Below are 27,495 nucleotides of genomic sequence, written 5' to 3'. Positions count from 1 at the left end.
ACAATGTTTAATGCCTAATATAATTAATCCACTTATTGATAAATGATCAATGACAGATATAAATCGATACTCTCTTTTTCATTACTTCATTTGTTACCATGCAAGAGGCCAAAAGTATGTTTTTTGTAAGTGGGAGTTTGATAAAAAAAAAAAATAGAGTATTCTTTGGTAAATACATTTGCATTTGAAAATTGAACCTTAGGGGCCCCTGGGTGGCTCAGTTGGTTAAGCGTCTGCCTTTGGCTCGGGTCATGAGCTCCAGGTCCTGGGATCCAGTCCCATGTCGGGCTCCCTGCTCAGCAGGGAGTCTGCTTCTCCCTCTCCTACCCCCTTCCCTCACCGCTGGTGCTCTCGCTCTCAAATAAATAAAATCTTTTAAAAAAATCAAAACTTTATGTTCAGCTGTTGAGAATAACTAAATAAAACTCGTGAATAAAAAATGAGAAATAATTTTATTCCTTTATTAGATATTATCATCAAACTGTTCTTACGTGTTTTTCACATTTAGTGAAGGAAATTCTCTCTACTGCGGAAACTACTGGGTCTAGGCTCTGAGTGCCCACACTGCACCAGGCACCAGGCAAGTTGCTGGCTGGGTGGGTAGAGCAGAGAGGAGCAGTGCTGGGGAGGAAGGAAACCCTGGGTAACATATGCTGGCAGGAGGGGTCTGGGGACCTCCTTGGGTGGGGGTCACGGGAAAAGTCATGCACTTGACGTAGAAGGTGTTGTCTTGGGTCCCGGGGCACATTCAGGCTGGGAAAGGTTGGAACAGCAGGGAGCTGGGGCTCCAGCATCAGGGTGGTGCCCACGAAGGAGCAGTCAGGGGTTCAGTCACAAGCTGGGCACGACTCGCCAGCAGAGAGCTGCAGAATGAGACAGACCGGGGAAGGCAGAGGAGAAGGGAGGGAAGAAAAAGTGACAGCGGAAGTGTTGTCTGCATCCCTGCATCTCCAGCACCCAGACTCGGGTTGGCACAGAATAGGAGCCCAGTACCTGTTCCGCGGCGGCTCCCCAAATGAATGGACAAACGACGCTGTCAGTGCAGCCGTGGTCAAGTCCCTTCCTCTGTGGACCCCTGTTTCCCTCTGCAAAATGGCAATAGCAGCCTGGGTCAGGCGGGCGGGCGGGCTGCTGGTGTCCGCTGGAGGGCGAAAGGCGCTCAGCCTGAGGACGACCGCAGCCTGGCCCCCTCTGCATCGCTGGAGAGCGCTCGGGGTGCTCGGGGCGGGAGGGGGCGCGCGGGGGTAAGGGGTCCTGAGCCCACAGCAGCGCGCGAATGCGGCTGGGAAGCCGGGGTGGCCAGCGGGCGCAGGGCCTGGGGCGCGGGGGGCGCGGAGGGCGCGGGGCGCAGTCATCCTCTCTGCCAGGGACCCCTCCGGGATGCGGGAGGTAGGGGCGGGTGTAACACGGGAAAAGGAGGGAGAGGCTGCGGAGATAGTTCTGAGAGACGCAGGGGCCGGCGGAGACTTTCGAATGGGACCCCTGCAGAGCCCGGGAAGCGGCAGGTGCGGCTGCTGATGGGGGCGCACGCCAAAGCCCGCACAAAGAACCGCCGATCCCCGCCCCCCCGCCCCAGATCCGCGTCCAAGGCGGCGAAGGAAAGGCTTGGAGAGTCAGGAGGTGCCGTGCTCAGGACGCTCCTGGAGCGCCGGTCCCAGGCGCTGGAGTCCGCAGGCGCCTCCCGCCGCCGCCGGGTGGCGGAGTTGGGGGCTGGCGCGCCCCACCGACCCCAAGGGGTGGCCCCGCCCCGTGACCGCGGGGAGGCCCCACGGTGGGGGGCGGAGTTGGCACTGCCCCCCAATGCGCGGCCGGCGGCCCCTTCTTAAGTCCGCGGAGCTTCTCACTGCCCCTCACTCGCCTCTCCCGTCGGTCTCCCTCCCGCGCTATGGCCTCGGCGCTGAGCTATGTCTCCAAGTTCAAGTCCTTCGTGATCTTGTTCATCACCCCGTTACTGCTGCTGCCACTCGTCATTCTGATGCCCGCCAAGGTCAGTCGCATCTCCGCGGACCCCGGGCGCCTTGTGCCAGCAGCGGGCGCCAACCCAGGAGCCCTGAGCTGGAGCGCTGAGCTGGGCGCCCACTCGGGAGCTCCGGGTGCCAGATGGGAGGTGCCGGCAAAGCATTTCAAGGGGCACGGAGACCCGGGGGCGCACAGACCTTGGGGCTCACAGATCCCAGGGCGAAAGAACCCTCCGGGTGAGCACTGGAACCTAGAAGGTAGCGCAGATCTTGGCCACACAGCCCATCCATAGGCTCAGCCCCGGCTCAGAATCTCCCCCAAGTGAACCACCGCATCCCTCCCCTTCACCCCCAAAATGTCACCAGTGCCCACAGGGAGACTGGGCGCCTGTTTTTCCTTCCTTCTGCCTCCTGGCTCTCCCTTAAGCCAGGAAGGACTTCACAGCTGTAGGGGGCTTCCAAGGTCAGCCAGGGACCCATACGAAAAGATCACCACCTAAGTGGATCCCACTTTGAGCCTCAGTTTCCCCATGCGTGATCCACGTTTCTTCCCTGCTCCCAAGCCCTGGAAGCCACAGCTGAGTCCAGATCCTCTCCTGGCTGAAAGGCGGATCGGAGTTGGCCTTCTCCGCCTGCGGCCTGTAGCGGCTGGGCAAGAGGCAGACGCGTTCCCAGGCTCGCGCCTTGGGTGGCACGACCCAGGGCTGCAGGGGAAGCCGCGTCCCTCGCCCGGGCTGCCCAGCGCTCCCGGGAGGGAGGCCGAGGATGAATGGCCTTGGCCGCAGGGCGGGGGCGGGGCCGGGAGTCCAGGCCCCGCTGGGTGCGCTGGGCTGCGCGGGGCTGTGGAAGCCTGTTTGGCAGAGGCCCGAGCCCTTTGAAGCCTTTTGTGGCTGCTGGCTGCTCCTTCCTCCTTCCCTCTTTCAGCGCCTTCTCTCGGAGCCCAGACAGGAAACCTCCAGTACCACCCCCACCCCCAGGCAGTTTGGGAAACAGAGGAGCTCTTGAGGGGATGCTGTGTGGGCAGTCCTGGGGGAGGGGGAGTTGGGCGGGGGCGAGGAGGCGTGTCAGGAAGCCCACCTGCATGAGAAGTGTACTTCCAGCATTCACTCATCTTTGTGACCTCAGACACCACCCTGTGCTTTCTGGGCCTTGGTGTTCTCATCTGTACAATGGGCAAGGAGGTTTGGCTCCGACGGTATGACTTTGGATGCCAAAAGCGATGATGCCAGTTCCTAGGATGGGGGAGGGAGGCTGGGAGGTCCCTTGGATGGGCTGAGCATAACCCTGGTGGGGCCACAGACAGCAGATCCAGCTGTGGGTCCTCCCCTCCCCGTGCCGCCCCGACTGGGAACAGCCCTATTTCCTCTGCAGAAAGGGTGGGAGCCCGGCAGGAAAGTGGACTTTAGCTGTGCTGGTGGGGAGTGAGGTCCCCTGGGATGATGACGGTAGCTTGGCTGAGCCCCTGCTCAGGGGGAGTGTGACCGAGACCCCAGTCCCACCCTGACACACACACCCCTGTACACACCTGTGTGCATGCACGCAGGTGGGTCCTGAGTAGGGACCCTCTTCTCAGGGTGTGTATGCGGGTCAGGAACCTGCCCTGGGAGTGAGGGTCAGGCCAGGGAAGGAGAGACAGCGGCGGCTGGGGGGGGAAGGGGGGGGAGTCGTTCTAAAGGTGGCCTTCAGGTGCTTTCCCTCTGGGGGATCAGGCGCCTGGACCCCCGCGTTCTTGTGTTCTCAGCTTTGTGCCTCCTGTGTCGGTCCCCATGCAAGTGCTCCCCACCCCCATCCCCATGGTGGCAACGTTGTGCACGGAAACGCAGAGGTGCTGGGCACGGGGCAGGGCTTCTGGGAAGCCAGCAGGCTCTTGGCAGCGTGGGCGGCCCCGACCGAGTGGAGCAGCGGCTCCCAGTGCGGCCACACTCCGCTGGTGCGGGGCCCCTCCCGGCTTTCCTCCTAGTCCACCTTGCTCCCCCCCCACTCCCCACTCCCCCCACTTCATCTCTGCCCCACTTTTCCGCTTTTCTCTGGGTCCTTTCTTTAAAAGATGGCTTTTAAATAAGACAGACAAGACATTCATTGTGTTGTTTGTTTTATTGAAATTATTTAAAAATTCTTGTTTTCAAGGTCTGTAAAGTGTAGAGTAGAAATGAAAACACCCTCAAAGGCCGTAACTCACACCCACACACAGATATGCTCCCTTACCTACATTTTCCCGAAGCACCGTGTGCTGGACTCCCTTGCGTGTTAATAATTACACAAATAATGAGCCACGGTTTTATTCAGCTGTGCATCGAACATATAGCTGTTGAGCCCACTAGGAGCTGGGGCTGCCCTGTAAACCCCACTGTCCACCTTCCTCTCGGCACTAAGCGCTCTTCCAGGCACTGACCCCGCCGGTTCCACGCAGCGCCTCCAGGAACAGTGCCATGAAAACTGGGGACACGTGCCACTGTTTCTGAGTTTAGACGGTAAAGGCCAGCAAGCACTTTCTGCACGCGGGACGCTAATGGGTACCCTCGAGGGAACAAGGCGAGAGGGGGCTGGGGCTGGGGTGGGGGTTGTAGTTTATCAGTGCTGTTGTTGAGAATTGCGACGGCACAATGACGATAAAGAGGAGAATTTGTGGACTGTGTTGCTGGGTTTTGTGGGTTTTTTAAAGGTTTTATTTATTTATTTGTGAGAGAGAGAGAGAGCATGAGTGGGAAGGAGGGGCAGAAGCAGAGGGAGAAGCAGACTCCCCGCTGAGCAGGGATTCCCGACGTGGGACTCGATCCCAGGACGCTGGGATCATGACCTGAGCTGAAGGCAGACGCTTCACTGACTGAGCCTCCCAGGCGCCCCTGTTTCTAAGTTCTCTATAATGCACCCCCTTATTGGCTGCCCCTGGAGGGCATCACTCCTACTTCCCCCCGCCCCCCCGCCAGCACCAAGGTCCAGAGACATCTGGGACGCTGAAGGCCAGACAATGGCAGACAGTGGACATGGCTCAGGTGCGTGTGGTGGCGAAGCCTGGGCTTCTAGCTGCACCACGGTCCTGCCCGGAATCCCGTGGCTCGGACCAGCATTGACCCCTGCGAACCCTGTGCAGGTCTGGAGACGCTTGGTACGGTCACAACGGGGGAGGGCTCTCCGGCGTCTCGTGGGGCAGGGCCACGGATGGGGCACCCAGCACCGCTCTGGCTGGCTCCCACCCACCCCCGCTCCACCCCCGCAGAACCAGCAGTGCCAACCCATCGGCTTCGGACAGTAGGCAGGTGCCCTGGGCGCTCCTGGGCGGCTGAAGCGGTGTTTCTGTTTTGTGGCTGATAACGCAATCCAGATGAAGAACTTCCGGGTCTTTGTGCGATGTTCCGTCCACGCAGTAGGTGCTCTGGTGGGTGGCAGGAGAGCGAGGTGCACAGGTGCGCTTGCCGTCAGGGTGACAGCTTGGCTCGGCCGGCCGGCTGCCCTCATAAGCGCTGGGGCAGTGTCTCCGGAGTGTCAGGCCCATGCTGCGTGCTGAGGACAGAGCGGATCCACCAACGTGGGTTCTCTCTGGTGGCGCACTGTTGGGTGTGTGTTCTGGGTGGGGGCCAGACAGGGGCAGCCCAGGGTGGGAAGTGCTGGGGGCACAGAGCCAGGCCGTGGCGGGCGGGGTGGGGGAAGGCGCCCGAGGAGACGTGGAGCTGGGCGGCCCACGCTGCCTCCAGGCCAGGGGTAGCGTGAGCCAAAGTGTGGGTGACGGAGAGCCCTGCCTCAGCACTGCCATGGGGGTGGGGGACTCGGGTGCCAGTGGGCAGGGAGTGGGGCTGGACGGGTCTGCATGGCCTGCTCCTCCCAGAGGGCCTCCCAGGTCATGCTGAGGCATTTGGGGTTTGTCCTGAGGGCAACAGAAGCCTTTTTAAGGATTCCCTGAACAGATTTGCAGGTTGAAAGAGGGATCCATGTGGTGCTGGGCGTGGGGAGGTCAGATTGGGAGGACCCAGGTGGGAGATGCGGCAGGTGCGGTGAAGATGCAAGGGGAAGGTGCTGGAGAGCCAGGGGTAGGAGCTCTGGGTGTTGGCCGCTGATTTGGTGGGGTGGGGGGGGGGCTGGGAGGAGGGAGAGGCTGGTCTGGGTGGGCATTGATGCTGGCATTGAACAAGCTGGTGCCCAGGGAGACGGGTGGTATTATCCACATCCCCAGAGGTGATGAGATTCAGGACCAAAGAACTTACACCACGCACGCAAAGTCCCACAGCTCGCAAGGGGCCAGCCGCGGGCTCACACGGGGACCAGGTCCGCCTCACTGCAAAGCCAAGGTCCCAGTGGCTCCGTGGCCACAGGGCAGGGAGAGGCAGCTCACCCAAGATGGAACACCAGGAGGAGAGCTCGAGGCCTTTGCAAGGAGAGATGCAGTGAGAACACCGTGTACCGTCCTCTCCGTGGTAATAAAAAACACCCCTGAAAACACCGGGTTGGCAGTTTGCGGAATGAGCCGGTTTGCAGGGACTCAGGGCAGCCTTTTCAGAAGGAACTGAGGAGTAGAAGCAGGTGCTGGGGCATTGTGGGGCGACTTGAAATAGGCGAGCGGAGAAAGTGGGTGCCCCCAGCCCCAGGGACGGCGGCGAAGGCACATTACCTCCACCGCAGGAGGCCAGAGGGGAAGGAGAAGCACCTGTCAAATCTGGAGCGTTCGCAGCTGTAAGGCTGACCCAGGTGTGATTAAAAACGGTGCAGACCTTCCTCGACTTCAGGCAGGGCTGCGTCCCGGGAAACCCACCGTGCACGCAGCACGGCTCCGCCCGGCCCGCAGCACCCAGGACACTCAGCACACGAGCCTCCACACGGGGGAGTCCTGACCGAGAGCACCAAACAGAAGGGCCGTGTGGGTGCTGTTGGCCCGGAGAGCGCGCAGCCGCCCAGCGCCACGAGGACACTGCCCCACGTGCCGAGAGCCCAGGGAAACGCAGACTCCGAATTCTAAGCAGGGCTCCTACCGCATCCGTAACCGGCTTCGGAACCACTGCCGGGTGGGAGAACGGCCCAGGGGAGCGGTGGGAAGTGGGGGAGCTCTGCGTTAATCTCCTCCCCTCTCTCTCACACCCTCTCTCCTACCCCTTCCTGGGGCGCTGGGGGGGCTTGCTGAGCACGGCAGCTGGGGGGCAGGGGCAGGAGGCCCTCGTCGGTGGGGCCTGGCCCTCCCTCAGGGTTCTGGGCCACGAGGCTGTGCTGGCGGGGCCGCCCGCGGGCCTTTCCTCTGATGCTGCCACGCTGTTCCAGTGACCCGTGCCGGCTGCCTCCCTGGCTCACTGGGGTGGGAAGCGGGGCGCCCACCCGCGGAGGCCTCAGGCTGTCTCTTCAGTTCGTCAGGTGCGCCTATGTCATCATCCTCATGGCCGTCTACTGGTGCACGGAAGTCATCCCCCTGGCTGTCACCTCCCTCATGCCCGCCTTGCTCTTCCCGCTCTTAAAGATTCTGGACTCCAAGCAGGTGAGCAGCCCCGGGCGGCTTCCCGCATCCCCGCCTTGGCTCACCCTCCTGGCCCCCTCAGAGCTGCCTGGGCCGCGGGGGACCCCCGCGTCTGGCGCAGAGACAGACCGCGTGACCGCCCATCCCCACTCTGAGTGGACCCTGGAGTCGGCCCCTGGTCTGCGTACCTGGCTCGGGGCCCGGGGGGCCCAGGGCCGCCCTGACAGGCCCTGTGCTGTCCTCCAGGTGTGTGTCCAGTACATGAAGGACACGAACATGCTGTTTCTGGGCGGCCTCATTATGGCGGTGGCTGTGGAGCGTTGGAATCTGCACAAGAGGATAGCCCTGCGCACGCTGCTCTGGGTGGGGGCCAAGCCTGCGCAGTGAGCATGCTTTCTCTCTCTGGGACGGGGCGGGGGGCACAGACCAGATCACCCACAGGCCCGCGCTGGCCACGGGCTTCCCTGGGCTTGGCAGGCAGGTGGCCCCCTGGCTGATCACGTGACGGTCAGCTGGGTGACCAGAGGGGCGTGTGAGCAGCAGTGGGCAAGGGCTCTTTGAATGCAGGGCAGACTGGGCACCGAAGGCCCCTCGCATGGATGCAAGCCTTCCTGGGGGTAGGGCTGCGCCTTCCCCAGGAAACAAGGCATTGGAGGCTGGATCAAGCCCTGCCTGAAACCCCAGTTGAGCCCCCGTGGGGCCATGAAACACCATATCATTCATTCGTTCCTGCAAACTCTGGCCCTCGTCCTGGCCTGGGTCCCAGCATTCGATCTTATGGGTCCATGAGGCCCGCTGGCTCGGACAGCAGCTTGGACCTTGGTGCAGTGCACAGCCCTGGACCCCTTCCTCAGGCCGATCGGTGACCAGGGCAGGCACCTGGCCCAGACAGGCATGGAGACCATAGGCAGCTGAGTCCCATTCTGCCAGGCCCCACGAACGCCTTCTGTTCCTGGCCCTGGAGGCACGGAGCAGAATCAGCCCCTTCCCCAGCTCACGGTGGAAGGAGGGAGCAGATGTGGAAACAGTTTGGGAGTCCAGCCGGGGACGTATGTCCGAGGGAGGATGGAGGGTTGTGCTCAGCCCTAGCTGCCGGGCGCGGGGAGGGAGGCCACGGGGAAGGGAGGTCGGGGGACAGGTTCTGCAGGCCACGAGGAGTTCGTCTCTCGTGGGTGACAAGGTAGACACTGGGGGAACACGGGGTGTTGCAAGTGAAGGGAGCATGTTTCCCGAACGGTTTGTGGACCTGGTCCCCCGCCGCGTGGAGGGGGCATGGAGAGAGGTGGGGTCAGCCCGGAGGGAAGTCTGGCTTCCCCAGGCCCCTTCCGTGGCTTCCTGCTCTGCACCGGGGCCAGTTCTCCTTTGCGAGGTGGGAGCCGCTCACGGCCGTGACTGGCTGTCAGGCCTCTCGGTGCCGAGGAGCCAGCGGGGACCTCGGTAATGTTGCCCCACGGTTGTGCTCCCCGCCCCCTACACCATCCTGTCTTGAACTGGCTCTGGCCCCTGGCTTCCCCGCAGGGGGACCTAGCCCCCCGTGGCTCCCTGGGGCTGGGGGCGGAGGGGCTGGGGGTCCTCCAGCTCTCCCCCCGTCCCTCCTCTGCAGGTTGATGCTGGGCTTCATGGGCGTCACGGCCTTTCTGTCCATGTGGATCAGCAACACGGCCACCACGGCCATGATGGTGCCCATCGTGGAGGCCATGCTGCAGCAGATGGAGGCCACCAATGCAGCCGCCGAGGCCAGCCTGGGGGCCCTGGAGCTGGCGGAGAAGGGCAAGGCGGGCGAGCTGCCAGGTGAGCCCCTGGCCCGGGTGCCGCGGGGCCCACGAGGGCCGCTCTCCTCTCTGCCACCTGGAGCCCTCCCTCAAACAGGAGGAACACTTAGAAAAGGCTGCTTTTGTAAGTTTTAGGAACGTGACCGTTGCATAAAAGGTAGACCCTGTGGGAGATCCCATGCATGCTTTCTGCCAGCCACACAAGTCGGCGCCGTCATCGGATTACTCACCAGGGCATCTTTCAAGCACCTCCTGGGTGCCCCCACCCCTTCTATGCCTGCTCCTGCTCGGGGGGGCCCTCTGCTCTCTGCTCCCACAGGTGTTGGGGTGGGGGCCCCACGCTGGCTTCCCAATCAGGCCCCCGAGCTCGGGGAGGTCGGAGAGCACCTGTTTTGTTCTCCACCACATTCGCGCCCCATGCCCAGGGCTGCGCTCCCCCCGCGGGTTCCAGCTACAGAGATGCAGCGGGCTGGGGACCGTGGAGCCCAGTAGGCCGGGGCCAGAGGCCCCTGGCACAGCTCATCTGACTCGGGGATGCCTTACCAGACACTGGGGGTGCGAGGAAAGGGACAGGACTCGCTGGGGGAGAGGGCCGGTGAGGTGGATCTGGACCCCCGCCCCATCCCCCAGTGGAGGGAACAGCAGGAACAGAGACAGGGTGGCAGGAGGGAAGGGCGTGTGTCTGAGCTGCCGGCTGTGTGCGGAGCCCCGCATCCCGGAGAAGGAGGCGGGCGCACACCGCGGGGGGCTGGGGGCTGACCTGTGGGAGCACTGGCGGGAGAGCCCGTCCCATCCTCAGGGCAGGGCAGGGTCAGGCGCCGGAGCGGGCGGCCCGCACTGGCTCAGCCCACGTTGTGCCCCCACAGGGAGCCAAGTGACCTTCGAAGGCCCTCCCGAGGGGCGGCAGGCGGACCGAGACAGGAGGAGCCTGTGTAAGGCCATGACTCTGTGCGTGTGCTATGCGGCCAGCATCGGGGGCACCGCCACGCTGACGGGGACGGGACCCAACGTGGTGCTTCTGGGCCAGATGCACGAGTGAGTCGTGGGCATGCCTCCCGGGGAGGTGAGGAGGGCCTGGGGCACCTCCACCTTTCCTTCCTGCCGCAGCCCCGCACCTGCCCGGGACCCCATGGGGTGGGGGCTGCTGTCCACAGTCCCGGTTGCCTTCTGCCCTGGGGCGAGTCCTGCCTTTCTTCCACGACGCTCGCTCAGACAGGGAGTGTGCTCTGAGCACTGAGCTAGAGTCGTGGGAAATGACAGCGTGGGGCCAGACGCGGGTCCTGGGTCACAACTTGCAGAAAACAGACGCCCCCTCACAGCTGGCTCGCTGACCTTGGCTGTGAACGGTGGTGTCAGCGAAGGGTTAGGGGTCAGGTTACTTGTTGCCTCCAAGTGCCCTTGGGGGCCCCAGGTGGACCGCAGGGCTGGTAGGGCTGGGATCGCAGGGAGGCCAGCCCTACCCGTGAGGCCCTGAGGGTCAGTGGACGGCAGCTGATGCGGAGTCCTGGGCAGGTGCACGAGGGTTCCCGCGCAGACGGGAGCCCTGGACCAGGCAGGCGGGGCCGCTGGGAGGTGGGAAGGAGCCCAGCCCGCAGACACTTGAGGCCCAACACGCAGGCGGTTTTGATCTTGAGAGGACTTTCTGTAATGATAGCCTAGGGTTCTCCCTGACGTCCGCTGGGGCAGTGTGGGGAAGGCTGTGTCTGCTTCCACACCCGCGGGCTGGCCGAGGGAGCCGCGCCTGGGGCTGGAGGGCAGGGCTGCAGCTCAAGGGACCCCTTGCCAGCCCCAGGGAAGGTCCCCCCAACCCCATGCCGCCCTGGGGAGCTCTGGAGAGTCACTTCCCTCCAGGAGTGGGCTCTGAGGGGGGCCTGGGGAGCCCCGAAACTCTCACCCAGCTTCCGTGTGCACGGAAGTGCGTTATTTTGGAGGGATGGGCCCTGACTTTTGCGAGGCCCCCAGTGGGGTCTGGACCTGCAGGCAGGGCAGTCGGCTGCTCCCCAGGCCTGTTTTGTGTGTGCCAAGGGGCTCAACTGCCATTCGGTGTCACCCGTGCCGCCCGGACGTGGAGGTGGGACCAGCGTCTCTCCCTTTGTTCAGGCTGTTTCCCGCCAGCAAGGACCTGGTGAACTTCGCCTCCTGGTTTGGGTTTGCCTTCCCCAACATGCTGGTGATGCTGCTGCTGGCCTGGCTGTGGCTCCAGTGCGTGTACCTGAGGTTCAGGTGAGCACGCGCCGTAACCACGCCCCCTCCCCCCCAGAGAGCCAGCCTCTAGCCATTACCCCCTCCCCCCCTCCCAGAGAGCCAGCCTCTAACCACGCCCCCTCCCCCTTCAGAAAGCCCAGACTTGGCCGGGGGCTGCAAGGTCCTTCCTGCCCCGCCTTGGCCATTTGTCCAGGCGCAACCTGCTAGTCTGGCCACCCCGGCCGCTCGCCTTGCCCCTGCACCTGCCGCCCTTCTTGCTGGAAGCCCGTTCCCTACCTTCCGGCCTTCCCACCTCCTCGGCCTCAAGGCCAGCTCCGATGCACCTCCCACGGCAGGGACACCGGTCCCGACTTTGCTACCCCGACTTTGCTACCCCGGCTCTGTTTCAGAAGAGCTGCTCCCTCAGTCCCGGGCCTCCCTGGGAGCTGGCCCTTGGTGCCCAAATGCTGGCACTGCCCCTCCCGTGACTCGCACGCCTGTGGCGGGCCCTGTCGGTCCCCTGCAGCCAGCCTGGCTCCTGGCCCCGGGGTGGGGGGAGCAGGTGTGGGTCGAAGCTGCTAAGAAGATGCTTGTCCCCTGTGCCCATCAGTCCCCTCGGGGCTCCAGCCTCAGGGCCTCATCTGAACCTAATTACCTACGAAGGTCTCGCCTCCTGATGCCATCACACTGGCGGGTGGGGCTTCCACCTGTGACCGTGGGGGGACACAGTTCATTCCATAAGGGTCCCCTCCTGGGGAGACGGAGGCCTGCTGCCCTTGACCGCCCTGAGGCCCAAGCACAGCATGAGGTGGGGGGCTGCCCTAAAGCCCTGAGGTCCACTGAGTTCCCTGCAGGGCGAGCAGGGGGACCTGGGCTGGCTCCAAGGCCACAGGGGCACCACCAGCGTCCGCAGTGTCACCGGCAGGAACCCCAGCAGAGCCTGCCCAGCCTGGTGTGGCCCCTGCCGGCCTTCTGATGGGGGAGTCCGCCTTAGGCCGTGTTCAGCCAGCCCGCCGCGCCAGCTCAGGGGCCCTTGATGACCTGACCTGGAGCATGGTTCGGGGGGGCAGCCCCCAGGGAGCCTTGTACAATGTGAGCATAGCAAAGATGTTCTCGGGCCCAGGCCACGCCTGCCATGTCCTGGCCCCCATGGCCCCAGCCCCCAGGCCTTGTACAGGCAGCACCTGCCTCAGCTGTGGGGACGCCCCTTCTGTCACCCTCACTTGGTCCCCCCTGGGCAACGTCAGGGTGGCTGCCTCCAGGCCTCATCCAAGAAAACTACCCTCCTGGGTTCACAGCCTCAGGGACCATGGGCCTCCCAGGACTAACGGGGCATTACCGCTGGCTTGCACCCAGCTTTGCTAACCAGGCTGGACCCCTGCCCTCCCGTGAAGTCTGTCCCAGGGCCCGGGAGGGACTCCTAGCAGGGAGGGCTCTCTCAGGACAATGCTCTTGGCCTTCAGGCTGCCTGGGGCTGGAATGCCCAGACAATCCCACAGGCCTGCATCCTGGGCACCGATGGCCCTGGCCGGCCCCTCCCCATGGCCGAGGTACCCTCAGCACCTGTCCGCAGACCCGTCCTCTGCCCCATCCCTCGTGCCAGCACGCCAGGCGAGGTCCTGCAGGGCAGCCTGGGCAGGCTGTGGGTGGCCGTGGCCACTGGTCCCCGGGGAGCCCCCAAGAGCAGGGCCACCATACACCTGTGCCCCCCACCCCCCCAATCACAAGCTCCCACCCTGCTCCTGCCTGGCCTGGGCTGCTTAGACCTGTCCTTGTTCTTTGTGTCCTCTTGAACCACCCATGTTGGGGCTTGGCATCTCAGCTCTGGGCCCCGGTGGGACCACCCCCGGTGAGGAAGACCCCCCCCCCCGCCCCGAGCTGGCTCTAGAACTTCTCCCAACCATCCCCCAGATGACGGGAGCCGCCGGTTCCCAGGTGACCAGGCACCTGCCACGGCCCCCTTACCAGGGGCGGCCCTGGCTCTGCTGATTTCTGCCTCCTTGGCCCCTGCCCGCCCCTCCCCCCTGCCCCTCGGCTTCCGCTCCTGGCTGTCCTTCTCCCGTCTTGCCTCCACTGGCCCTGAGACCCCGTTCAGCCTGGCCCCCACACCTGTGCCCTCCGACCGCCTTGGAAGCCCCCTCTGGTTCTGGGGGCACCCTGGGCTGTGCTCTGGGCACACATCACAGAGACCGTCCCTCACTGTGTTCTGCGAGGCAGGGCCAGCAGAGGTTGGAGACAGGACTGGGGAAGGGGCTCGCTCGAGGCTGCACCATGTGCCCTTCCACCCCGTCCTGCTGCCCTACGTGCAGCCTTCCATCTGACCATCCAACTGGCCCTGCGCCAGCCGGCCCGCCTCACTGGCCTCTCGTCTGTGCGCCCTCTAGTTTTAAGAAGTCCTGGGGCTGCGGGCTGGAGAGCAGGAGTCACGAGAAGGCTGCCTACGAGGTGCTGCGGGAGGAGTACAGGAAGCTGGGGCCCTTCTCCTTCGCCGAGGCCAATGTCCTGCTGTGCTTCCTCCTGCTGGTCGGCCTGTGGTTCTCCCGGGACCCTGGCTTCATGCCCGGCTGGGTGTCGCTGGCCTGGGACGAGGGCGAGACGAAGTAAGTCGCAGGCTCCCTTGTCCCGCGTTGAGTTCTGCCGCTCCCTTTCCTCACCTGGGTCTTCTCGGCAAGCCCGCAGATGTGTCCCTGCTGACCAGGCAGGGCGGCCGGGCTGTGACAGGAAGGACTTGCCGAGCCAGGATCTCTGCCGTCTTTCCTCCCTCTGAAGGCAGAGTCCGGGGTCTGGGGCCTTTGTAGAGACCTGGCGGAGAGGGCGTGGGCTGCTTCCCTCCAGGTCGGAAGGAGCGAGGTTCCTAGACGAGGCAGGCGACGTCGGCGGGGGATACCCGATGTTACACCTGTCGCGTAGGAAGGTCTGCTGGGATAGCAGCCGGGCCCTGGCAGGCACCCCGGGAACCCAGGGTTCTAGACAGTCTGAGGAGAACACGTCACGATGCTCGCCCACACAGACAGAGGGGAGCGAGCAGGTCAGGGTCGCCCCGCTGGGGGCAGAGCTGGGCCCAGACGTGACTGTCCTGGCTTCCAGCCACGGTTTCATCCGTACAGTGCTTCCGACATTGGCCCTTGGCGCTCCAGTCCTCGCGCTCAGTGCGCCCTTGGACACAGACTAGGTTTGAGGAGTGGGGGCCCTGAAGCTAGCTGGGCACGTCCTATGCGCTCTCCCCTATAGGTATGTGTCTGACGCCACCGTGGCCATCTTCGTGGCCACCTTGCTGTTTGTCATGCCTTCGCAGAGGCCCCAGTTCAACTTCCGCGGCCAGACTGAGGAGGGTAAGGCTCTGTCCTGGCCTCGCGCTCATCAGGGTGCCCCCCACCACCGAGAGAGGGAGCCCCGCCCTGTCGGAGAGGCCTGGCTAGACTGCCACGTCCAGGCAGGGGGCATTCGTCAGCCCTCCCCGGGACTGTTCAGTGCAAACTCTCTTCTCTTGTGCCCTTTACACATTGGAAATCTTATCAGTATCACATCAGGACAGAAGAATGTTCCCGATTTCCCTCAATGCCAGCAGTGTATTTTCGGTTTCTCTCTTCCCGTCTTTGCTAGGATGCGTGTGCACACGGCTGCGATCCACACACAGACACGGCTCTAATTCCGGTTCTCTGTCGTGTGGGTTTTCGTGTTTTCACGCTGTGAACACATCCTGTTAAACACACAGCCTCTGACTTTATTTTCTCTAATAACGGCATCGTATCTCTTCGAGGGGCTGTGCTGTTCTCTCAGGGAACATTCTGGCTGTTCTGAATTTTTCATTATCATAAATTAGTGTTTTCATGCGTGTAGCTTTTTCTTTGAGGGTGTTTCTTTAGGATTAATATCCAGGAGCAATGTAATTGTAAGAATATGTACGTCTTAATGGCTCTTAAAATGGGTTGCCGAACTGGTTTTCAAAAAGATTGTGCAATTTCTGCGCCAGCAGGAGTGTAACAGTTTTGCCACATCTTCACTGGCAATGGGTGTTGCGATTACTGTGAGTTTTAGCTGATTTATGGATAGGAGAAGGTGCCCATTGAGCTCATGGGCTTTTATTCCCCTTCATTCGATCTCTTCTGCTTCCCGATGCGGCTCTGGGTTTTGGATGTGTGTTTTTATGGTTTCTTCTCAGAAAGGAAAACTCCGTTTTATCCCCCTGCGCTGCTGACCTGGAAGGTGACCCAGGAGAAAGTGCCCTGGGGCATCGTGTTGTTGCTGGGAGGGGGCTTCGCGCTGGCCAAAGGATGCGAGGTAAGGCCCCCCTGCAGGCTGCCAGGGCCTCTATTGCACAAGAGGGCGTCAGAGAACTTTGTCCCTCCACCCACACCCCTGCGCTGTGCGCTCTGGTTCAATGTCTGTCTGCTCCAGAGAGCTGCAGGTGTCTTGAGGACAGGGACTCTGTCTTGTCACCAAGGATGGATAGACGGGTGGGTGGATGGATGGACAGACCTGGAATAGAGACAGTGCTCTTTGAGCAATCGTAGCGATGAGTGAATGAGTGACCAGGAGAGTAAGTCAGCCGAGAGAGGCAGAGGACTCTGTGAGGTCTCCTTTGGGGTTTGGTGACAATGACCTCGGCTTTGATTTGTTCTGGGGGGTCTCTTCCTACCACGCCATCTTGTTCTTCTACTCACTGGACTCTGCTCATATAGCTGACATTTAAACACTTTTTCTCTATCTAAAAAAATTTTTTCTATCAAGGTATATAGCAGCACAGAAGGAGCGGAACAGCTTTTGGGAGAAAACACCCCGAAATGTAATTTCCCCTTTCTCGATAGGGAAGAAATGAGGTGGGGAGAGAGATGAGCCCGCTTGGTGCTGTTGTCCTCCATCCATCCTTCCATCTGTCCATCTATCCATCCATCCCTTCATCCATCCTTCCATCTGTCCATCCATCATCCATCCATCCATCCATCCATCCATCCATTCATCCATCCAACGTTCCATCCATCCATCTGTCCATCCATCCATCCATCCATCCATCATCCATCCATCCATCCATCCATCCATCCATCCATCTGTCCATCCATCCCTTCATCTTTCCATCCATCCTTCCATCCATCCAGGAGGAGAATGTCATAGACCGACTTGGTCTATCTTGTTTCTTCTGCTCCTTCAGCATCTAAAATGGAGCCCCGTGCATAACAGGAACATAAATATCTTTTAGATGAATAAATCCATCCTTCTGGTCACCTCTCCATTCGTTCATCCATCCATCTATTGTCATTCATGCATTCATTCATTCTTGTATTCATTCATCAAACATTCCTATTATGTCCATATTAGATCAGGCCTGGGAATTACAGAGCAGGCTGATAATGTTCCTGCTCTGAGGCCTTTGCAGCCTGGAGAGGGGATCATATCTGAAAAGCATGTCAGGAAGGAGCGATCCCTGAAGGAAGGAGTAAGCATGCAGTGTTGAGCTCAGGAGCAGCAGAAGATGAGGCTGGTGTGGCTCGAAGAAGCCACTTCACCGAGAGTCAAGATAGGGGGTGTGGACTTTATTCCGTGGGCAAGCCCTGAAGGGTTGAGTCCAGAGTGACTCGGTCCGATCTGCACGTGGGGAAACACGCTGATGTGGGGAGTGGAGACCCAGGCAGGGAACGGCTGTGGGAAAGCCAGTCGGGGCTCAGTACCTCATCTGACCCAGTCTCGGAGCGTGAGGCTCCGTGAGCGTTCAGTCCGCCCTCAGACTCGCTCCTCCTCCAAATCCTTGATTTCCGGCCCGGGTCCCTCTCCTGAGCGTCAGGAGCTGCAGGGGCCTGAGCCGTGGGGAGATGTTCGGGGTGACTGGGTGGCCGAGTGGGCATAACAGTGCCCACAGGGTGGCACCCAGCCCCCCAGGTTGGACAGCAGGTGGACGGGGAGCCCCAGGGAGCAGATCCAGGGCCAGAGAGGATGACTTCAGGCTGGGACGTGTTGAGTGTGACTCTGAGCCGAAATTCGGTTAGTAGGCTGGCTGGGCTGGAAACAGATTTAGGAGACATCGAGGTGGGGATGGGGAGAGTCAGGGCGCAGGAGGGGCCGAGCTCCCTGGGGAAGGACCAGGGTCGCTCCCGGCCCTCGGTGACCGCCCTCCCCTGCTTCCCAGGCCTCGGGGCTGTCTGAATGGATGGGGAAGCAGATGGAGCCCTTGCACTCCGTGCCCCCTGCAGCCATCACCTTGATCCTCTCCCTGCTTGTTGCTGTGTTCACGGAGTGCACAAGCAACGTGGCCACCACCACCCTGTTCCTGCCCATCTTCGCCTCCATGGTAAGTGACCTGCTGGGGAGATGACCCTTAGCCATCGTGGCACAGGAGGCCGTCAACCCGTGACCGTGTCCTGGGTCCTTAGCGGGACGGTGAGGTCGGGGGCCAGAGCCCAACCTCGCTTCCGAGGTCCTTCTTCGTATCCCGCATGTGCCCCGAAATGTAAAGCAAGAACCGACCACTCAAAAGTCATTTATAAATGTGGCCGGTTATTTCTCAAGCTGAGGAGACAGGGTTTGCAGCAAGGAGGAGCGGGCCAGGGCCATGGGGGTGATGGGGCATCTGGCGTATGTAGGGGTGTGTGGAAGGGCGGCAGGTTGGCCGGAGCCCACCAGGAAGAAATCCTGGGGAACTGGGTCTTGGGGATGGTGGGAGGCAGAGGACGTTCAGGGAGGTTGGAGTGGCCCAGGCGCTGGGCGCAGAGGGAGTGGGTGGGGTGGAGGGGGCCGAGTGCCAGGCTAGAGTTCTGTGCTTTGGGCAAGCATGTATGCGAGCTGGGACCGAGGATGAGTAGGGCTTGGAGGAAGAGCAGCTGTGATCTTCTCTTGCATTTCCATCCGCCACTCACTGCTCGGCGGTCCCGACCTCAGGGTGCTGCAGCGGGAGCCCCGGGCTGGGGGTCAGAGGACCTGAGTCCAAGCTGTGGGGTCCTCAAACGCGGCACCTCAGTTCTTACCTGTGCTGAGGGCGCAGTAAGAGGAGGGCCATGGGAATCCTCCGTGAGCAACAGCACAAGCCTGGGAGGGGCCGTGGTTGCCGCTCCGGGGTTGGGAGCCAGACTCAAGTCAGTAGATTTTCCCTCGGCCGCCCCGCATCCACATGTGTGGAAGTGAAACCCAATGGTTTTCTCCTTCCATTCTGAGTGGAGATGGACGTGGTGGAGCTCTGCCTCCCCTAAGCAGACTGCTGGGCAAGCGGTGGTGGGCCCCTGCCCCCAAGGAAGGCCTGGCTTGCTCACCTCCAGCCTAGAGCCAGACAAATGGGGGTTTTCACCTGAAGGCGTGGCCAGGCTTTTCTCGAGCCAGAAGCCCACAGCTTCATCTGAGGCCCCTGGAGCTCCTCCCTCAGCATCCACCTGTGGGGGAGGGGCAAGTGGTGACCCCCCACCCCGGCTGGGTCACAGAAGCACATGGGGTGCAAATGCCATGCACTCAGGGCCAGGACAAGAGGGGGTTCAGGACACAGGCGGGGCTGCCTGGGCCTCTCAGCCACTCCCCGCCTTTCAGAGACTGTTTACCCACAGGAACCATGAGCCGAAGCCGCTCGTGCACTTGAACTCAGCAATTTCATGTCTGGGAACGTGTCTTAGGAAGACGGTCAGAGGTGCTCACAAGCCTCTATTACAGAGAAAGCACATCCCAGAACGTTTGCTGCCCAGGTGTTTTCATAGCAGGAGGGGACTGGCGAGAGGAGACAGAGACCTATGACACAGTATCAGCCTCGGGGGGAATCACAGTTTTGAAGGGTACTTAAAGTTGAAAGCATCGCAGGTACACATGGTTAGTAAGTGACCAAGAACCCCGGAGGGTACACAGACGCCGGCCCTCCAGCCTCCTCCCCAGAGACAGCTTCTGCCATGAATGTCTTGGGTATCTTTCGGGATGTATCGCTCTCTCTCTCTCTTTAAACAAATGGTATCATTCTGTGGTCCCGTTCTTTTCCTCTACCATCTATCAGGGATCTTCCTGTGCTGGTGGGTCAGACGCAGCCGCGAGCGGCCCTGTCATGTTTATGTTTATGTTTCATCTAACCACCTGCTTCTGTGGCGTACGGATGAGTCTGTCTCCTGAGCGTGTCGCTGATACAAAGTCGTGCATGTGTCTGTCCTCATGTGCGCGCACGTCTGCACGATGGATTGTGAATTTTGATAGAGGTCGGAACATACTGTGAATTATATCGTTCATTCACTCAACATTCATTAATGAACGTCTGCTCTGCCCCAGGTGCTGTTAGATGTGGCTGAATTTTAAGCCGTAGAGTAAAAAAGACGGGTCCCAAATTCCATATGCAAAACAATCCCGTGTGTATAAAAACATGTGCATCACAGGCAAGAAGATGCGGGCCTTCGAGGTCTGGGGCAGGACAGACAGACGGGTGCTCACGTGGGCCGCAAGGGCACCCCAAGGTTCGGTGCAGTCTGAGCGCCCAGCATGGTCTCTGGCACATGGTGGCCAAGAGACATACACTGAATGAATGGGGGTTCAGAAAGGCCTCCCGGGAGGCGGCTCTGAGTTGGGCCCCTTATTGTGCAGACCCATGGACAAGGGCCCGGGGCTGGGGCTGCACACGGGGCGTTAGGGGAGCACCCTTCGGGAGCTTTCATCCTGTGCACCCGTGACCTCGCGGCGCTGTGTTCCCCCAGTCACGTTCCATCGGCCTCAACCCACTGTACGTCATGCTACCCTGCACGCTGAGCGCCTCCTTCGCCTTCATGCTGCCTGTGGCCACCCCGCCAAACGCCATCGTGTTTGCCTACGGACACCTCAAGGTTTCTGACATGGTAACGCAGCCCTTATTGCTCCCGTGGGCCGTGACGTTCCGTCCTGAGGGGTGGACGCCCCTGTGTTAATGGCACGTGATGTCACACGGTGTGTCCAGTCCTGTGCTCCTTATTTGCATTTATATGCAGCTTTGCTTCTCTTTTGAAATGATCTCAAATTTCGTAGACCGTTCTGTCTCCCAGAGCTGAGAGGTGGGTTCTGGAAGCTCCCAGCTGGGAAACCCTCGCCGAGCCCTTGGAAGGCGTGGGGGTGGGGGTCCCACATGGCCAGGACGGGCTTTGCAAACTAGTGACGCCAGGCGGGAGGGGCACGGCTGAGACGCAGGAGCAGGAGGGGGAGGAGGGGGGAGAGACCGCTGTCTGGGAGCAGGTGGTCTCTTGGGAACAAAGGCAGACAAAGGGGTCCCCTCCCTTCTGCTGTGGCTGGTCGCCGTGACAGGAGGGGGAGATGGAAATGAAGGCTTTAGTTACTGTAGAACCCGGGCTGGGTGTCTCTGGGACTCCCGGGGACCCTGGGGCCCGTGCCTCAAGCCACCTCCCTGGACTGCTTCCAAGTGCTCACACGGGCCTAGAGGACCCAGCGGTCCCGCCCATTTCCCAGAGGCGGTCTGGGCAGTGATGGCACCTGCTGACCCGAACTGGCTCTGCCTGGAGGTGGGGTGAGCGTGGAGCACGGGCCCAAGGACGGGAGGCCCAGCAAGCCAGACTGGGCCCCCTTCTCCGAGAGCACTGGCCCCCAGTGTCCTGTCTCCTTCGTGCTGACAGCCCGGCCCACCCGGGGGGTGCTGACTCTGACCCTGTTTCTCCCCAGGTGAAAACAGGACTCATGATGAACATAATTGGCGTCTTCTGTGTATTTCTGGCCGTCAACACCTGGGGACGGGTCATATTTGACTTGGATCACTTCCCTGACTGGGCTAACGTGACGAATATCGAGACTTAGGGACAGCCGCACGGCCGAGCACACCGCCCCGCCCTCCTGAGGACCCCCGAGCCTTCCAGCACACCTTGCAACAGAGTTTTGGGGTTCACTCCCTGAAGTGATCCAGTGATGCCCACACCCCCCCGGAGACCCAGCCGATGGGCCAGCTCCTCCTCCAGGCCCTGGTTCAGAGCTGGGGACGGGCAGCTGCTGCACAGAAAGGGAGGGAGGCTCCGGAGATGCTGGGGCGTCTGTTTCTCCTGGGGGACCTGCCATCGCTTCTGGGACAGGTAGGCTGCAGAGGGACCGGGACGCGGGCCACCAGCTGGCCCCAAGCTGGGCTCTGGTGTCCACTTGCTTAGTCCCAGGGGCATTGAGGGGGTGATCAGATCCCAGCTTGGGAAGCAAGAGAGCCGGTGCCTCCCGCCGCTCGCCTTGGGCGGCCTCCGGGCTCCCCTGTTACTTGAAAGGGACAGCCCCATCCAGGGACACCCGGGGACAGGATGTCTGGTCCGGGGCGGCTTCCCACCGGGAACCATGGGGAGTACTGTGCCAGCACCGAAGGGTGAGGAATTTGGGCTGAGAACTTCCGGCCACCGCCGCCCACAGCACACCGCTGGCTGACCTCCCGTCCTTGCCTCGCTCCATTTTGGTGGACAGTTTGGACCCCTTCGCTGTCCTCCCACGCACCCCCTCTGTCACCTGGGCCGACGTAGCTTGGACCCCGTGGCTGGGACCCTCCAGCACACCCGTTTCTGCCGGGCAGCTCAGCTGTTCCTGCCACCCCACGCAGCTGGGGTCACACTCCAAGTATGGGCAGCCATGGCCACCAGTGGGTATCCAGGTCCTGTCCCACCTGCGGGCTCAGAGCGGACACAGCTGTTAGCGGCCAGGAGCAGGGGCCCGTCAGAGCTGGTCGTGGCGGAGCGTGAGCGCCCCTTCGCGGACTGGCCTTTGCAGTCGCGCCTGGCGGCCGCAGAGCACAACCCAAACGAAACCGTGCTCGGCGGCCCCTGAGCAGACAGCATCCGAAATTGCTGGGGCGAAGCTCGCAGCGTGGCCACGGGGGACCCTCAGACCCCAGCGACAGACATGGCCGACACCCGCCCCTGCCCACCAAGCTCCTCTCTTTCCTCCTTGGGCGGCTCTGGAAGAGAAGCAGGAGCGTGTTAGGTTCGCTGATGGCATTTTCAGGACAGGAGAGTCGGGAGCTCCAGGAAACGCCCTTGAGGACCAGGGTCGTGTCTGGTTGCTGGCGCCCCGTTGTCTCCCCGGGCAGGCGGCTGGCTCCGGCTTTCCTCGCCGTGCGGAGGCAGTGGCAGGAGCCTGAGTGAACGCTGCTGGCGCCCACCTCCTGTCCCTGTGGCTCCCGTGGGCTCTCTCCCTGGTCCTCGCGGCAGCCCGTGAATAGGCTGCTGTTGTCACCCTCCGTTGTCTTCCCAGGACACTGAGGTGCCACGGGGCCACGTCACATGTCCAGAGTTGTGTATGGAATTAGCGGCAGTTAGGTTTCCAAACGGGCCTTCCCCCTTCTGTCCACTGCTCCTCTCCCAGCCGTTAAGGGCCTTGGTCCCCGAGGGGCCTGCAGGGAGCGGTGAGCACGGCCACCCCAAGGCCGGCCCGCTCAGGGAGCGGTGTCGCACGAGCTGCCTCCTCAGGGGGGCCGAGGACAGTGTGGGGCGTCTAGCTGGGGACGGCGTGAAGCAGGCTGCCGGTCCCCTCCAAGGCGAGCTGGCCCACTCCTGCCGTGGACGATGAGGGCGCCCCGAGGGCCCCCGCGGCCTGCTGGTCCAGCGCCGGGACACCAGCTGACCCAGAGCCGGCCACCGCGGGGCGGGAAAGGAAATGAGCGATCCGAGCGGCCGGTCGGCGCCCACCCGGTGGTCGTGAGTGAGGTCACGAAGGCCGTCTGGGGTGGCCAGGCTGGGGGTGGAGGTGTGGGGCTCCACCTGGCCCGCAGCAAGCTGGCCGGGGGTTTCCGGAGAGCAGCCCTCCAGGCCGAGGACCGACCACAGCTCCTCTTGACGCCGGAGCTGCTCTGACGCTGAGGCCGGGTCGGATTGCGTCTGGCTGTGGTGACGGCAGCACGGGCCACACGGCGTTTACAGTCGACGGGACGGGAGGTCGGAGCGCCATGGCTGCTGGGGCCGCCTGAGTCACCACACCTTCAGTGCCACGCGTGGGCCTCATGCTGCACATGCCTCATGCCACACACGCGTGTGCACTGCAGGCGGCGTGCTGGTGCTGGTGCCGGCTGGGTCTTCCCCTTTCATGAGGACAGCAAACCTTTCTCAGAGGCCGGCAGTCCGCCCTCCATGTGTTACGGGCCCCGCTCGGTGGTTGACAAAGGGCAATCCCAGCATCGATGATGGTCAGCATGTCACGAGACCAAGCAGGACTCCTGTTCTGGGCTCGGGAATGGGCCTGCGTTTCCTTAAATCGGGAGACTTGCACCCACCACACAATCTGGGTTCTGGCACGAACACAGTGGGGGTGCTGTTGGGTTGGTGAGGAACGGGGTCTGGTTCTATGACCCTTTCAGGGGCTGCCCCCCCTCCAGGCTCTTCTCTGGGCCTCAGTTTCCACCAGGAAGGGGCCCCTGTGGGGCTGCTGCAGCCCGGTCCCAGGGTCCTCATGGGGCTTGGCGTGGAGTCTGTTACTCGGCCCCCCTCTGGCCTTCCCCATGTGCTGAAGTCCTCTCAGACCTCTTCCCCGTCGACATTTTGCCTCTCATATTTTGTAAAGAGGTTCTGCCCTGGACCCCTGTCCTCTGTTCTTAGCACCTGGATCGGACATCCGGGCCCGAGGTTCGCTGAGCACACAGTCCTGCCCAGGACTGTGTCTGAACGGGGCTGCCAGCGACTTATGACCCCACCAGGGTCCCGAGCCTTGCCAAGGTTCCTCATGTGCGACCCCAGAACTGGGGTGTTTCCCTGTCCCGCAGAGCTGAAACCTTCCTTAGGGAAAGATCCGAGCCCCCCGCCTCGGCAGGGCCAGTGAGCGGGTCCCTCCTCCCACCACGCCTCACACGCTGGCCGCTAACGGACAGCGAGACGTCCGCTCTGGGCCCCGAGCGGGATGGAGCTCAGCCGCCCAGAGTCCAGTCCTCAGATGAACACGGGCATGTCCTTGCTCGTAGAAATGAAGACCCTGTGTGGGACTGTCTGGGTAAGGCTGCACGTGGCAGTCCTGTTCTTGGCTCCAAACCCCGTCTTCCACGTGCTCCCTCCCTCTGGTCCCACAGCCTCGTAAAAGCCGTGTCACCCAACCCACCAAGAAGCTTCTTTTCAGGATAAAAATTAAGATAAAGTTCCTCCAGGATCACTCATTCACATCGCGGGAAGGGTTTCCACGTCTTCCGTGGAAATCTTGTTGGGGGCTGAAACCCTTGTGCTCGGATATTCGGTTTTATTTCCTTCGATGTCTGGATTCAGGATTCAGGTTCTCGCTTCCCTGGCCCTCTTGTCCGAACCCCACGTCCACCCTTGGGGATGCAGGCTTCCCCTGGCTGGCCGCCGTCCCGCACGGCGCACGGCCCTGCTTCCAGCGCTCGAGGGTCGAGCTATACCAGAATTCAGTCCCAGAATGCTGCTCTCCAATCGGGAAAGCTTGGCTAGTTTTTGTCTGTCAAAAGTTAACATCAAACCCATATAAGAAAGCCCAACAGTGCAGAACAGCATTGAGAGGTGTCCCTCCGGCACAGACCTCCCGGCCTCCCGCCACCCCCAGGAGGGAGTTTGCCAACAGTGTCTTCCACGACCTTCCAGAAACATCCCAGATATGCCAGCCTCTTCCGTAGATGCACGTCCTCTTCAACACACGGGGGAGCGTCCCCACGTAGCCTCTGTCCTCGTTTCCACCCTTCCCCTTAATTTATTTGCAGATCATTCCATTTCAAGACGTATTAATTGTGACCGATTTAACCTTTTCATTCGATAGCCAATTTTGTCTTAAACTGAGGCAGCATGAAATTCGGCGAACTGCACAGTCATGAGCGTACCGTTCAGTGTTTGAGACAACTGTATGCACCTTGTAAGCGACACCCCCCCCCCACTATTCCCTTCTCCCTCCCCTTGCAGTACCCCACCCTCCCCCCAGGCAACCCCTGTTCCTGGAAAGCTGCCACCAGGGGCTCCTTCTGCTCCTTGAACTTCGTCCCAATGGAACCCTAACGTACATACTCGCTCGTACTCGCTCGTGTCTCGTGTACTGGCTGAACAGAACGCTTTTGATACCCATGCCTTTGGGAGTGTCGCCGAGTGGTGCCCCGTGGCGGGGATCGGCCACGGTTTGTCCACGCTCCGTGGGTGGACCTTTGGGGCGTTCCAGCTTGGGGCTGTCGTGAATAAAGTTGTTAAGCTCTCTGCACGAGTCTGTGCACGCGTGTGTTCGCTTCTCCCGGGTGTGTGGCCGGGCGCCCCACCCAGCCTTCTGGGCAGCTGGGTCGTGTTCCATCATGAGCCCAGCTGGGAAGCAAGACCCCCACCGACTGATGGGCACCCGGGTCACCGCCAGTGTCTCCCTGACACGGTAATAAACGTGTCCGTGCTCACATCTTCGTAAACCTCTGTGGGGAGAGTACTTTCCAGAAGGGTAGGCTGCGTGTATTTAAAAAACCAGGGACAGATACTCCCCGATTGCTTTCCAAAGAGGCCGTGCCACTACGACGTATTTCGAAAAACCATGCACGAGGCCTCATTCTCACACGTCTTAGCAGCTCCGTGTATGATCAACTTCTCAATCTTCACTAATCTGACGCTTGGAAAATACTATCTCATGATTCGCATCCCATTTCCTTAAATTACGTAGAACAAGTGACATCAAAAATTTTTTCCACATATTTATAACCTGTTTGTGTCTCTTTTTTTGGTGAATTCCCTTTTCCCCATTTTTTCCCCAAGAGTTTTTAAAAAGCCTTTTCTTATTCATTTGTAAGAACTCTTTATATATTAAGGAAACTGGTCCTGTGGCACAGGGATATTTATAGCGTATGCTAAGATCTGCTGAAGCTCGTTACCCTCTGTACTTCTTCATAACCTTCCCCTCATCCTGCCCCCGCTCTAGGGGTTCTCACAAACTTTTCATAAGAATTTCTGAATCAGCTTCTCTAGTTCCAAAAACAACCTGGTCAGCGTTTACCTCTCCGGCCATCTCCTACCGCTCTCCCTCCCTCCCCAGGGTTTCCTGGCCTCCCCGTTGTTGGTATTTGGGGCTGGAACAATTCTTTGCTGTCGGGAGCTCTTCTGCGCACTGTGAGATAGTCAACAGCGTCTTGGCCTCTATTCGCCGGATGCCAAGAGCAACCCTGCACCCCCACCCCCGCCGTGACAATGATCCACGGCTCCAGGCGGTGCCAAGTGTCTGGGAACTGAGGACTCACCCTTGCCTGGCCTGGCTGTGCTGGACTCCTCGCTGCCCCCAGAGCCCGCGGGATACACCCCTGCCCACTCCCTGTGACTCTGTTCGTCCTGCAGCATACGGTGTAATTCACTCCTGAAGTTCCCTCTTCTGTCCGTCTGTCCCCCAGCTTCAGGTAGCCTCACGAGGACAGCGGGGTTTTTGACTGTTGACTCCCGTGCCCCCTGTGCCTGGACCACGCCTGGTGCATAGTGTAGGATGACTCGCTGGTTTTTTTTTTTTTTCCCATTCAATAGTTAGTTTTGTTTAAATTGGGTAAACGAGGGGTGCTGAACCTTCAGCTCAGGTCATGATCCCGGGGTCCTGGGATCGAGCCCCGCATCAGGGCTCCCTGCTCAGCGGGGAGTCTGCTTCTTCCTCTGCCCCTGTACCTGCTCTCTCTCTCTCTCAAATAAATCAACCAAGGGTGACCTTGGGCTGGGCCTGGGGCCCCTGTGGTCCTGACAGGCGTCCTCACGGAAACTGTCAAGCAGGAGGTCCCAGGAGAAGCAGTGACGACGGCCCGGAGCTCTCAGAACTGTGGAAAGGTCCTCGTGGCCCTCACAGGCCAGGGACCACCCCAGGAGGAGGGTCTGGCACTCTGCCGTGGCCGAGCCCAGCCTCCCCCCACTCCCACCCTGCAGGCCTGGGCAGGTGTGCAGCACTCAGTGGGGGACAGGCCATCCAGGAGGGTCTGGGGGAAACGGAGAAAGGGAAGGTGGCTCTCCTCTAACACCCCTACCCCACTGGACGGTCTGATCTGTCCCTGGCAGCTGTCCCACTGCCATTAGGCTGGGGAACCAGCCGAAAAAGCAAAGGTCACTCACGGGGAGCTCAGAGATGAGCCCCTGTGTCTCTGGAGAGGCCACGTGCCAGGCCTAGGCCACGATCACCCTCACCATGGCCAAGGCAGCTCCAGATGGGTCTGAAGCTGTGACCTGGGGCCACCCCAGGCAGGGATAAGACCCACAGAAGCACAAAGCTCCGAAAAGATTACGTAAAACAAGCTGACCCTTTGGGGTGGGTGGGGGGGTGCAGAGGCTTGACC

The 27,495-nt window shown here is 61.2% G+C and overlaps 1 protein-coding gene across 1 annotated transcript; it reads left to right on the top strand.

The window, feature by feature from the left end:
• The first annotated feature begins 1,839 nt into the window (after positions 1-1,839).
• SLC13A5 (solute carrier family 13 member 5) lies at positions 1,840-25,414 on the top strand. The gene is made up of 12 exons (XM_026521219.4): positions 1,840-1,987; positions 7,285-7,413; positions 7,639-7,775; positions 8,996-9,183; positions 10,031-10,199; positions 11,265-11,387; positions 13,733-13,948; positions 14,580-14,680; positions 15,511-15,629; positions 17,470-17,631; positions 19,991-20,128; positions 20,940-25,414. The coding sequence occupies exons 1-12, from the start codon at positions 1,886-1,888 to the stop codon at positions 21,069-21,071; spliced, it is 1,716 nt and encodes a 571-aa protein (XP_026377004.2). The 5' UTR covers positions 1,840-1,885; the 3' UTR covers positions 21,072-25,414.
• Positions 25,415-27,495: the final 2,081 nt, after the last annotated feature.

Source organism: Ursus arctos, unplaced genomic scaffold (genome assembly GCF_023065955.2).
Source record: "Ursus arctos isolate Adak ecotype North America unplaced genomic scaffold, UrsArc2.0 scaffold_14, whole genome shotgun sequence".
NCBI classification, from domain to species: domain Eukaryota; kingdom Metazoa; phylum Chordata; class Mammalia; order Carnivora; family Ursidae; genus Ursus; species Ursus arctos.
The sequence above is the reverse complement of the archived record's forward strand: the minus strand, read 5'-3'. Positions and strand labels throughout refer to the sequence as shown.

Coding starts and splice junctions, on each gene's coding strand:
- SLC13A5 (XM_026521219.4), top strand. CDS start 1,886: ATGGCCTCGGCGCTGAGCTATGTCTCCAAGTTCAAGTCCTTCGTGATC. Junction 10,200..11,264: donor CTTCTGGGCCAGATGCACGA/GTGAGTCGTGGG, acceptor CCCTTTGTTCAG/GCTGTTTCCCGCCAGCAAGG. Junction 15,630..17,469: donor CGCTGGCCAAAGGATGCGAG/GTAAGGCCCCCC, acceptor CCTGCTTCCCAG/GCCTCGGGGCTGTCTGAATG.